The sequence below is a fragment of the Rhinatrema bivittatum genome, chromosome 7, assembly GCF_901001135.1.
Source record: "Rhinatrema bivittatum chromosome 7, aRhiBiv1.1, whole genome shotgun sequence".
Lineage (NCBI taxonomy): Eukaryota > Metazoa > Chordata > Amphibia > Gymnophiona > Rhinatrematidae > Rhinatrema > Rhinatrema bivittatum.
The window spans coordinates 32480952-32493654 of NC_042621.1; the positions used below are offsets into that span (position 1 = coordinate 32480952).

At 46.9% G+C, this 12703-nt stretch overlaps 1 protein-coding gene across 1 annotated transcript in view; it reads left to right on the forward strand.

Annotated features, from left to right (window-relative positions):
• Positions 1-12703, forward strand: part of FANCA (FA complementation group A) — a 522319-nt gene that overhangs the window by 358287 nt on the left and 151329 nt on the right. Inside the window, exon 30 of the mRNA XM_029608211.1 lies at positions 4811-4939. Within this exon, the coding sequence (XP_029464071.1) occupies positions 4811-4939 (129 nt within the window). The remainder of the gene's footprint in view (positions 1-4810; positions 4940-12703) is intronic.

Consider the following 12703-nt stretch of genomic DNA (forward strand, 5'->3'; position numbering starts at 1 on the left):
CACTGCTATCCCGGATGGAGGCGCTCATGACCGCCCTTCCACTGATGATTCCTGGGTCTCCAATGGCTCCGGTGCGCTCCCCGTTGACAGCTTCATTGGGAGGAGAAACACTGTTCCGCATTCCTCCTTCGGGAGTATTGCCTCAGCCATCGATGCCAATTCATCCCTCGCCACCGCTTCATTCATCGGGAGCGATACGCACATCGGCGCCATCGATGCCTTCAATACCGGCACTGATGCCTTCCAGGCTGTCCACGGTGCCCCCGGCGATTCCTTCGATTTTCTCAGAGCCTCAGCCGGGGCCTTCGGATATCTAACCCCCTTCTCGTCCTATAGGTCAGCCTGCTGATCCTTATGACACCTGGGGAGATGATACTTCCACAGACACCGATGACTTACCTTCACCTCCCTCTCCTACTGAAAGTAGAAAGCGTTCTCCTCCAGTGGACCTTTCATTAATTTTGTGAAGGAAATGTCTGAGTTGGTCCCTTTTCGGCTTCAGATGGAGCAGGATGATAGGCACCAGATGATAGAGCTCCTCCAATTCCTGGATGCCCCTAAAGTGATCACTTCTATTCCCGTTCATCAAGGTTCTTCTTGACCTCCTCAAAAAGAACTGGGAAAACCCAGGATACATTGCTCCAGTCCATAGAAAAGCTGACACTACCTATTTAGTACAGTCAGCCCTCGGCTTTCAAAAATCTCAGCTCGACCACCACTCAGTTGTGGTGGAATCGGCTCAAAAGAAAGGAAAAAGGACGAAGCCTCACTCATCTACCCCTCCTGTTAAGGAACACAAGTTCCTAGACAATATTGGTCGACGAGTATTCCAAGGGGCCATGCTCATCTCCAGAATTGCTGCTTACCAGCTGTATATGACCCAATACAATAGGGTCATTTTCAAGCAGATACAGGACTTCTCTGAAACCCTGCCTGACCAATTCCAACAACAGCTTCAAATCCTTGTCAACAAAGGGTTTGAGGCAGGAAAGCATGAGATAAGAACAGCTTACGATATCTTCGACACCTCTACTAGAGTGTCTGCAGCTGCCATTTTGGCAAGACGATGGGCCTGGCTCAAATCTTCTGACTTTCGGCCAGAAGTACAAGACAGGCTATCTGACCTACCAAGTGTAGGAGACGATCTGTAGATCCAGCAAATAGTGGCTGAATTAAAGGACCATCATGAGACCCTTAAACAGCTCTCATCTATACCTTCCGACTTCTCCTTAAGACAGCCCTTTAGGAAGGACTCTAAGAAGTCATTCTTCCATCCAAGGAAGTACTATCCTCCACCAGCAAGGTCCCGAACTACGAGGCCTTTTCAAAAACCTCAGCCTCGCCAAGCCCGGAAACAAAAGCCGGAAGCAGCTCCCCAGCCGGGGCCTGCTTCAGGTTTTTGACTTTCACTTGGAGAGCAGCAGCCTGATTCCTCTGCCAAGCATACCAGTGGGAGGTCGATTGTGCCACTTTCACGGCATGTGGCAATCAATCACAACCGACCAATGGGTGCTAGCAATCATTGCTCAGGGTTACCACCTAAACTTTCTTGCTCTTCCACTGGACTCACCACCTCTGCAAGCATGGAGAGTATCCGACCATTCTGTCCTTCTGGAGCAGGAGATTTCCCTTCTTCTCCAGTTAAGAGCAATAGAACCCGTCCCTCTCTCGCAGCAAGGCCTAGGGTTCTATTCCTGGTACTTTTTGATCCCCAAAAAATCCGGTGGAGTTCGTCCAACTCTGGACCTACGTGCTCTCAACAAGTACCTACAGCGAGAAAAGTTCAAGATGGTAACCTTGGGCTCGCTTCTACCTCTTCTGCAAAGAGGAGACTGGCTCTGCTCTCTAGACCTTCAGGACGCATACACACACATTGCGATAGCTCCAGCTCATCACAAGTACCTCAGGTTTTTAGTAGGCCCAAAGCACTATCAATACCGCGTGCTTCCGTTCAGCCTAGCATCAGCACCACGAGTCTTTACCAAATGTCTAGTGGTTGTCGCAGCTTTTCTCAGGAAAGAATGTGTTCACGTCTACCCATATCTGGACGACTGGTTAATCAGGGCTCAAACCCAGCAAAGCCACTCAGTCGTCCCTTGATTTGACCCTACACATTCTAATTTCTCTAGGATTTCTCATCAATTACGAAAAATCCCATTTAGTCCCATCTCAAACCTTGTCGTTCATTGGGGTAGACTTGGACACCTTGCAAGCAAAAGCCTTTCTACCTCAACAACGAGCGCTAACCCTCGTGGCTCTCGCTCACCAGTTGCAGTCTCGGCATACAGCAACGGCTCGCCAATTCCTTGTCCTTTTAGGATACTTGGCGTCCTCAGTCCATGTCACACCAGTGGCCCGCCTGGCCATGAGGCTCATGCATTGGACTCTGAGGTCACAATGGATTCAAGCTGTTCAGCCTCTGTTGACCATTGTCCACATCACCGACTCACTCCGTCTGTCTCTCGCCTGGTGGACAGATCAGACCAATCTTCTCCAGGGACTGCCCTTTCAAGTGCCAGATCCTAAACTCATTCTCATCACCGACGCTTCCAACCTCGGCTGGGGAGCCCACATGGTCAATTTGGTCTCCAGGGGAAGCCAAACATCAAATAAACTTCCTAGAACTTCGAGCAATGCGATATGCTATCAGGGCTTTTCAGGAACGCCTGTCAAATCACGTCATCCTGATTCAGACGGACAACCAGGTGGCCATGTGGTACATCAACAAGCAGGGAGGCACAGGCTCCTTCCTTCTGTGTCAGGAAGCTGCGCAGATTTGGGCGGAAGCGCTCTCCCAATCGATGTACCTCAGGGCCACCTACTTGCCAGGAGTGGACAATGTCTTGGCAGACAAACTGAGTCGTGTCTTCCAACCGCACGAGTGGTCTCTCAACCCCTCAGTAGCGAACTTCATCTTCCAACAATGGGGTTATCCCCTGACAGACCTCTTTGCGTCCCCTCAGAACCACAAAGTCGACAATTTCTGCTCCCTCATTCGGGGCGACCGCTCTCCGCCCAGAGATGCATTCTCCCTCTCGTGGGCAACCGGTCTGCTGTATGCATTCCCTCCACTTCCTCTTCTCTCGAAGACTCTTGTGAAGTTACCTCAGGACAAGGGAACCATGATCCTGATAGCACCTCACTGGCCACGCCAAGTGTGGTTTCCCATACTCCAGGATCTCTCCATCCGCAGGCACATTCCCTTGGGAACGGACCCGTATCTGATCACTCAAAACAACGGATGTCTACGCCATCCCAATCTTCAGGCCTTGTCTCTGACGGCATGGATGTTGAAAGGTTAATCCTTCAACCACTTAACCTTTCAGACTCTGTTTCTCGTGTCCTGATTGCTTCCCGAAAGCCTTCCACAAGAAAATCTTATTCCTATAAATGGAAAAGGTACGCATCATGGTGCACTTCGCACTCCCTTGATCCCTTTTCCTGTCCAATGCCAAGGTTTTTGGACTATCTCTGGCATTTGTCGGAGTCAGGTTTAAAGACCTCTTCAATCAGAATGCATGTCCGTGCGGTAGCTCCCTTCCATAAAGGTGTCGGGGATGTCCCTATATCAGTACAACCCCTCGTAACACGATTTTTAAAGGGCTTGCTCCATATCAAGCCACCTTTACGTCCTCCGGCCCCTTCTTGGGACCTTAACCTTGTTCTTGGTCGGCTCATGAAACCACCATTCGAGCATCTTCACTCCTGTGACCTAAAATATCTCACATGGAAAGTGATTTTCCTTTTAGCTATCACTTCAGCTCGCAGGGTTAGTGAGTTACAGGCCCTAGTTACCTATCCGCCTTATACTAAACTCCTGCAGGACCGGGCGGTACTCCGCACTCACCCTAAGTTTTTTACCCAAGGTAGTTTCGGAGTTTCATATTAATCAATCCATCATACTACCTACCTTTTTTCCCAGGCCCCATTCCAATCCAGGGGAACAGGCTCTGCATACCCTTGACTGTAAACGAGCTCTTGCTTTCTATCTAGACCGTACACTTGCCCACAGGAAGAGCACACAGTTATTCGTCTCTTTCCATCCCAACAAATTAGGGCAACCTGTGGGTAAGCAGACTCACTCCTCCTGGTTGGCGGACTGCATATCTTCTTGCTACCAGCAAGCAGGCATTCCCTTTCAAGACTGTGTTAAAGCACACTCTGTGAGGGCCATGGCGACTTCAGTAGCACACCTAAGATCGGTGCCGCTTCCTGACATTTGCAGGGCTGCCACCTGGAGCTCTCTCTATACCTTCGCAGCCCACTATTGCTTGGACAAAGCCGGAAGACAAGATTCCATCTTCGGCCAGTCTGTCTTGCGCAACCTTTTTGCAACGTGATGTACCAACACCCTTTCCGCCTGCCCTGTTGGGTTCAGGATGCCCTCTACCAAATTCCACCCCAGTTGTTGTGCCTGTTGCACGCCGTTGGGTACATTTGGTGCATGTTCGGACATCCTCAGCTCGGTACTCACCCATATGTGAGGACTACCATCCTGCTTGTCCTGTGAGAAAACAAATGTTGCTTACCTGTAACAGGTGTTCTCACAGGACAGCAGAATGTTAGTCCTCACGAAACCCGCCCGCCACCCTGCGGTGTTGGGTTTGTAACGTTTTCTTGTTTTATTTTTTCGGCATTGCCTGTAGCTATCAAATAAGACTGAAGGGGGACCCCTGCTGGCTGCAGGGTTAGTGCCATGCTGGGCATGCCCAGTAGGGGCCAGTCAAAATTCTGGAAACTGTTACAGGTAAGCAACATTTGCTATAAGTGTCTCAGAGCATGGCTCATCACTCACTGCTTTCTCCTGCAGGCGGGAGTATCATCGCTGGGCTGTGTACCAGTACTATCTGCCAATCTCCTCTGCTGATGGGGGATGTGATGGAAATCTGGAGCAGGCCTGTGTAGTGATCCTTCACACGATGATGGATTTCTGCAAAAGGTAACTGAATAATGTCAATCAGCAGCTGTTAACTCATAAAATCTGCTTAGCCCATAGTTACGCCAAAGATTTTACTGTTTTCATAGAAATGTAAGGTACAAAAGGCTTACTCCGCTCTCTGACATGGGAAACCCTGCAGACTTCTTGGTTCTCATACATAGTAATAGAGGGCAGAGAAACAAAGGGTATTTGGATTTTCAGAAGGTGTTTGACAAAGTCCCTCATGAGAGGCTTCTATGAAAACTAAAAAGTCATGGGATAGGAGGCGATATATATATATACATACATACATACATACATATATATACATATACATACATACATACATACATACATACATACATGATCTGGAAAGGAATACGACGAGTGAGGTTATCAAATTTGTGGATGATACAAAATTATTAAGAGTACTTAAATCTCAAGCGGACTGTGGTACATTTCAGGAGGACCTTGCAAGACTGGAAGATTGGGCATCCAAATAGCAGATGAAATTTAATGTGGACAAGTGCAAGGTGTTGCATATAGGGAAAAATAACCCTTGCTGTAGTTACATGATGTTAGGTTCCATGTTAGGAGCTACCACCCAGGAAAAAGATCTAGGCATCATAGTGGATAATACTTTAAAATCGTCGGCTCAGTGTGCTGCAGCAGTCAAAAAAGCAAACAATGTTAGGAATTATTAGGAAGGGAATGGTTAATAAAACAGAAAATGTCATAATGCCTCTATATCGCTCCATTGTGAGACCACACCTTGAATACTGTGTACAATTCTGGTCGCCACATCTCAAAAAAGATATAGTTGCGATGGAGAAGGTATAGAGAAGGGCAACCAAAATGATAAACTGGATGGAACAGCTGCCCTATGAGGAAAAGCTGAAGAGGTTAGGGCTGTTCAGCTTGGAGAAGAGAAGGCTGAAGGGGGATATGATAAAAGTCTTTAAGATCATGAGAGAGGTCTTGAACGAGTAGATGTGACTTGGTTATTTACACTTTCGAATAATAGGAGGACTAGGGGGCATTCCATGAAGTTAGCATGTAGCACATTTAAGACTAATCGGAGAAAATTCTTTTTCACTCAACGCACAATAAAGTTCTAGAATTTGTTGCCAGAGGATGTGGTTAGTGCAGTTAGTGTTGCTGGGTTCAAAAAAGGTTTGGATAAGGTCTTGGAGGAGAAGTCCATTAACGGCTATTAATCAAGTTTACTTGTAATTAATAGCAGTGTCTATTCTCTATCAGTAGCATGGGATCTTCTTAGTGTTTGGGTACTTGCCAGGTTCTTGTGGCCTGGTTTGGCCTCTGTTGGAATCAGGATGCTGGGCTTGATGGACCCTTGGTCTGACCCAACATGGCAGTTTCTTATGTTATGTCCATTCAGTTAGGGCTGACCCTAGGGATCTTGCCATAGGCCCCTCCCTTTCCACTTGTGCCATTTCTTCCCTCCCGCCCCTCACCTATGGGAGGAGAGCAGTACTTCTTAGCTACATTTGCTGCTCTGAAGTCTCAGCGTGCGGTACCATTGGGTCCCATGAATAGAAGTCCATGCTCGGCATATTTGGCACTTAGCCAAACACTGGGATTTGAAGATCCTGCCAGTAAGACCAGCTGGCCAAAAACTTATCTGGCTATGTCAGTGGTTGTCCAGGGGCATTCCAATGTGGAGTGCCATTATCCAGCTGTTGGCCAGATAACGCTGATTCCTGTTCGTACCCCAGATCAGTCCACACCGCTGGGTTATGACTCCCTTCCAGCAGATGGAGTCAGAGAAAAAGCTGAAAAGGCACCACTTCTTAACCTGGTATGCCACCTGCGATTCTTCAGTATTTCTCTGACTCCAGCAGAAGAGGGTGACAGAACTTGTGGTCCTCATCCTTTAAAAAAAAAAAAAGAGGGAGAAAATGCTTTTATTACCACATAGCCAAGGAGTTTATTTCCTCTAGAGGTGTTGAGCCTCAACTTTGTGCCTTTGGCTAAATCAAGTTAGTTGACAAAAAACAACAAGGCTGTTAGTTTCGTTTTTGGAGGTGAGCGGTGTTAGTCCTCCCGAGGCTCTGGATTTTGTTGAGGCGCGGCTGGGGGTTGGATAGCCGTCTTCCCGGAGTTGCTGCTTATCCCAGTGAGTAGGGGAATTAACCGGTGGGCCGGTCCCTCCCCCTTGCACTCTGAGACGAAAGAATTCCGTGAGTGCCGCGATTGACCGTGTTTTTTGATAATATTTAATTTACTACTAGCACAGGTTCTCGGGGCTCCGGAAGGGCGAATTTCGCCGTTTTTTCAGACCCATCGTTCGCTGTTGCACAGGGAGCCGGTTATGCGGCTCTCCCGCGATGGCCTTTGTGCTCGGTGCCTCCCCGGCAGTGAAGTACTGTCGGGGAGTAGCAACAGAGAGGTTACAGCTCGCTCTCTGAGTGCAGGACGAAAATCGCGCTGTTGCCGGTCTTGGGCTGCCCCGTCCCTTTCTAGCACGGGAACGGCAGCCATTTTGCCTGCACCATGATCCACTACAGGGCTGGATGCAGGGGGAGGGGAGATCCCTCCTCCGCTTTCCCCGCCAAACGAGTCCTGTTAGGCCTTGGATCTGTGTGCCCACCTCACCTCCGGGTTTGACACCCCCCCGGGGGGTGCCTTAAAGGAACAGCTTCCTTTTTCTTCATGATTTGTGCTTTTAATGCACAAGGCTTTTTTGGAGGCTGAGGCGGAGTTGCAGGCTAAAGAGCCCCCACCAGCAAAGGTTGCTAGGCTCTCGTAGGGGTCGGATGCCCCCCAGAGGGAGGACGGGCCGCACACCTTCGGACCCCTTAGGGACCCCAGCTTCCAATCCTCCAGATCCTCCTGCCCAGGACTCGCTCCTCAGGAATTTGGACAGGGATCTTGATGGGTCCACCCCAGTGGACGGGGACAATCCACGGGTTCTCCGGTTATTTCGGAGGGAAGACCTGGATCCTTTGATTCCTCTCGTACTGGCGGAGCTAGGTATTGAGGCTCCGCTACCGAGCTCGGAGCCTACCACAGTGGACCCCGTCTTCTCTGGGCTTCAGGCCCCCCCCCTAAAACCTTTCCCTTTCATCCGATGCTACTGCAGCTCATGAACCAGGCGAGGGAGGCTCCCGAGGCGAGCCTCCGGGTAGGGCGGGCTATGGAAAAGCCCTACCTATTACCAGACGAGTCCTTGCACATCCTTAAGATCCCTAAGGTGGACGCGGCTGTCTCAGCCATCACTAAGTGAACGACCATTCCGATGGCAGGGGCTGCCGCTCTTAAAGATTTGCAGGATCGGAGGCTTGAAGTCCTGCTTAAATGGATCTTTGAAGTCTCGGTGCTTTGCGTTCGAGCAGCAGTGTGCAGTAGCCTCATGCAACGGGCGACCCTTCGATGGGTGCAGTAGTTGCTCACCGCACAAACATAGAAACATAGAAATGACGGCAGAAGAAGACCAAACGGCCCATCCAGTCTGCCCAGCAAGCTTCACACATTTTTTTCTCATACTTATTTGTTTCTCTTAGCTCTTTGGTTCTATTTCCCTTCCACCCCCACCATTAATGTAGAGAGCAGTGATGGAGCTGCATCCAAGTGAAATATCAAGCTTGATTAGATAGGGGTAGTAGGGGAAGTAACCGCCGCAATAAGCAAGCTACACCCATGCTTATTTGTTTTACCCAGATTATGTTATTCAGCCCTTATTGGTTGTTTTTCTTCTCCCCTGCCGTTGAAGCAGAGAGCTATGCTGGATATGCGTGAAGTATCAGTTTTTCTTCTCCCCTGCCGTTGAAGCAGAGAGCTATGCTGGATATGCGTGAAGTACCAGTTTTTCTTCTCCCCTGCCGTTGAAGCAGAGAGCTATGCTGGATATGCGTGAAGTATCAGTTTTTCTTCTCCCCTGCCGTTGAAGCAGAGAGCTATGCTGGATATGCGTGAAGTATCAGTTTTTCTTCTCCCCGCCGTTGAAGCAGAGAGCTATGCTGGATATGCGTGAAGTATCAGTTTTTCTTCTCCCCTGCCGTTGAAGCAGAGAGCTATGCTGGATATGCATTGAAAGTGAAGTATCAGGCTTATTTGGTTTGGGGTAGTAACCGCCGTAACTAGCCAGCTACTCCCCGCTTTGTGAGTGCGAATCCTTTTTTCCACATTTCCTCTTGCTGTTGTAGCTTAGAGCAATGTTGGAGTCACAGTAACCATGTGTATGTTTATTGAATAAGGGTATTATCTCCAGGCAGTAGCCGTCATTCTGGCGAGCCACCCACTCTTTATTGACGGCCTCTTGATTTTATGGATCCACAGTGTTTATCCCACGCCCCTTTGAAGTCCTTCACAGTTCTGATCTTCACCACTTCCTTCGGAAGGGCATTCCAGGCATCCACCACCCTCTCCGTGAAGAAATACTTCCTGACATTGGTTCTGAATCTTCCTCTCTGGAGCTTCAGCTCGTGACCTCTGGTTCTGCTGATTTTTTTCCTACGGAAAAGGTTTGTCGTTGTCTTTGGATCATTAAAGTTTTTTAAGTATCTGAAAGTCTGAATCATATCACCCCTGCTCCTCCTTTCCTCCAGGGTGTACATATTTAGATTCTTCAATCTCTCCTCCTACGTCATCCGATGAAGATCCTCCACCTTCCTGGTCGCCCTTCTCTGTACCGCTTCCATCTTGTCTTTGTCTCTTTGTAGATATGGTCTCCAGAACTGAACACAGTACTCACCAAGGACCTGTACAGGGGAATAATCACTTCCCTTTTCTTACTCGATATTCCTCTCTCTATGCAGCCCAGCATTCTTCTGGCTTTTGCTATCGCCTTGTCACATTGTTTCGCCGACTTCAGATCATTAGACACCATCACCCCAAGGTCTCTCTCCTGCTCCGTGCACATCAGCCTTTCTCCCCACATCGAATACAGTTCATTCGGATTTCCACTCCCCATATGCATGACTCTGCACTTCTTGGCATTGAATGTCAGCTGCCATATCTTCGACCACTCTTCCATCTTATTTATTTATTTATTTATTTTAAGTTTTTCTATACCGGCATTCGCGATATATATCGCATCATGTCGGTTTACAATTAACAAGTAGATAGGGAACAAAAGGCAATAAATAACATTGATCTAAGTATTAATAATAATAAAATAATAGTAATAGTAGTAAAAAACGTTAAACAAGAGAAGGCTAAGGAATGCAGTTACAATAAAACAAGGGAGTAATATAACTTGGATCAGAGAAAAGAAGCAGGGGTTTAAATATATATAACATATATGCCAGTCAATGTGCTTATAGCGTTGAAGAATTGCCCTTATGAGGTAGGGATATTAATTACTATGATTAAGGCAAAGTCTGAGCGAATAGGTAATAATGGAATAGGTTTAGTTTAGTTCAGGAAAGGCTTTCGTGAATAGCCACGTTTTAAGTCTTTTCCTAAATGTAGGAAGGCAGGGTTCCTGTCGCAAATCTGGTGGGATGGAGTTCCACAATGTTGGTCCTGCAGTGGAGAAAGCCCTGTCTCTGGCGGTTATGTGCCTCATGGATTTGGAGGGTGGTACTTGTAGGGTTTCTCTATAGGACTCTCTGATTGGTCTTTTGGACGTGAATTTTTTGAGAGGAATTTGAAGGGTGAGCTGAGAGTGTTGATGTATAGCTTTGTAAATAATGGTTATGGACTTATATATGATTCTGTAATGAATTGGCAGCCAGTGCAGATCTTTGAGGATTGGTGATATGTGGTCTCTTCTCCGTGTGTTAGTTAATATTCTAGCAGCCGTGTTTTGGACCATCTGAAGGGGTTTGGTGTGAGATGATGGAAGACCTAATAGCAAAGAGTTGCAGTAATCTAGTTTCGAAAAAATTATTGATTGTAGAATAGTTCTGTAGTCATGAAAATGGAAGAGTGGTCTTATTCTTTTTAAGACTTGGATTTTATAGAAGCAGTCCTTAGTAGTTTGATTTATGAATGCTTTTAGGTTTAACCTGTTATCCATGATAGCTCCCAAGTTTCTTACTTGTGGAGTTTGTAAATTGGGTGGAGGGTTTGTGTCGATGTTACTGTTTTCAGATGAAATTAGGAGGAGTTCGCTTTTTGAAGAGTTTAGTATTAGATTAAGGTTTGAGAGGAGTCCATCAATTTTTTGAAGACAGGTTTCCCAGAATTCTAGAGTTTTGGTGTATGATTCCTTGATGGGGATGACTATCTGGACGTCATCTGCATACAGAAAGTGTTTAAGGTTTAAGTTGGTTAGCAGTTGGCAAAGAGGGAGCAGGTAGATATTGAAGAGCGTTGGTGAAAGGGAGGAGCCCTGTGGAACTCCCGTAGATGAAGAGTAGTGTTGAGATTCTTTGTTGTGAATTTTGACTTTGTATTTTCTGTTCCCTAAGAACGATTTGAACCATGATAGTGCTGTTCCTGTTATTCCGATGTTTGCTAATTGGATTAGTAGGGTGGAGTGGTTAACCGTGTCAAAGGCGGCTGAGAGGTCCAGGAGGATCAGTAAATAAGTGTGACCTTTGTCCAGGCCCATGATGAGGTAGTCGGTCAGTGAAATTAGTAGTGATTCGGTGCTTAAAGCTTTTCTGAAGCCATATTGAGATGGGAACAGAATTTTATGTTCTTCGAGGTAGTTGGAGAGTCTGGAGTTAACTAATTTTTCCATTACCTTAGCTATGAAAGGGAGATTGGATATAGGACGGAAATTGGTAGGATCATTAGGATTTAAGTTGGGTTTTTTTAAGAGCGGTTTGATGGATGCAATTTTCAGGTTGTCCGGGTAGATTCCTTGTGCTAGAGAACAGTTAATAATGTCTGTCAGAGCATTGGAGATTGTGTCTGGTATTAGCAGGAGAAGTTTGGATGGGATGTGGTCTAAAGGGTGAGATGAAGGTTTCATTTTCTTCAGTGTAGACAGTATTTCAGAATTAGTGATAGGTTCGAAGGATTGTAGAGTAATGTCTTTGTTGTGGTGGAAGTATGTGTTGGGTGGTGTTGAAGTGTTGGTTCTCAGCTGTGTTATTAGGTTGGAGATCTTGTTGCTAAAGAAGAGGGCCAACTCCTCTGCTTTTTCTTGTGCTAGGTTGGCAGGGATGTCAGGAGTCATGGTTTGCGTTAAATTAGATACATAGGCAAAGAGGGCTTTGGAATCAAAGATAATATGGTGGATCTTCTGTGCAAAGAAGTCCCTTTTTGTTTTTAATGTAGCGCTTTTGTATTGGTGGAGTGCGAGTTTGTAAGCAGAGAGGGATGTCTGTGTTGGTGTTTTTCGCCATTTGCTTTCCTTCTGTCGGAGGTAGTGTTTCAGTTTTTGAAGTTCTTCTTTAAACCAAGGTTGTCTTTTGGAGGAGTTGTGTTCGAGTTTTTTTGTTGCCAGAGGACAGAGATTGTTGGCTGCAGTTTCTGTTATCATGGACCAAGAGTGGAGGGCTGAGTTGGGTGATGAGATGTCTATGAGAGGGAGTTCTGGGCCAAGATGAATGTGTAATTCCTCGGATGTGCAAGATTTCCTGTAAATGAATTCAGGTTGTGGGACAGGTTTTTTGCTTATTTGTTCTAGCAAGAAGGCGGAAGATATTAAAGTATGGTCAGACCAGGGAACAGGTTGGCATTTGGGTGGAGTTGAGTGAGAGATGCTAGAGTTTACGAATATAAGGTCCAGGGTGTGACCTGCTCTGTGGGTGGGTTTATTTATGATCTGCTTGAACCCTATGGCCGACATGGCGGTTAGGAAGGATTCACAATTGGTTGAGAGAATGGGGTCGTCGACGTGTAAGTTGAAATCTCCCAATATTATAG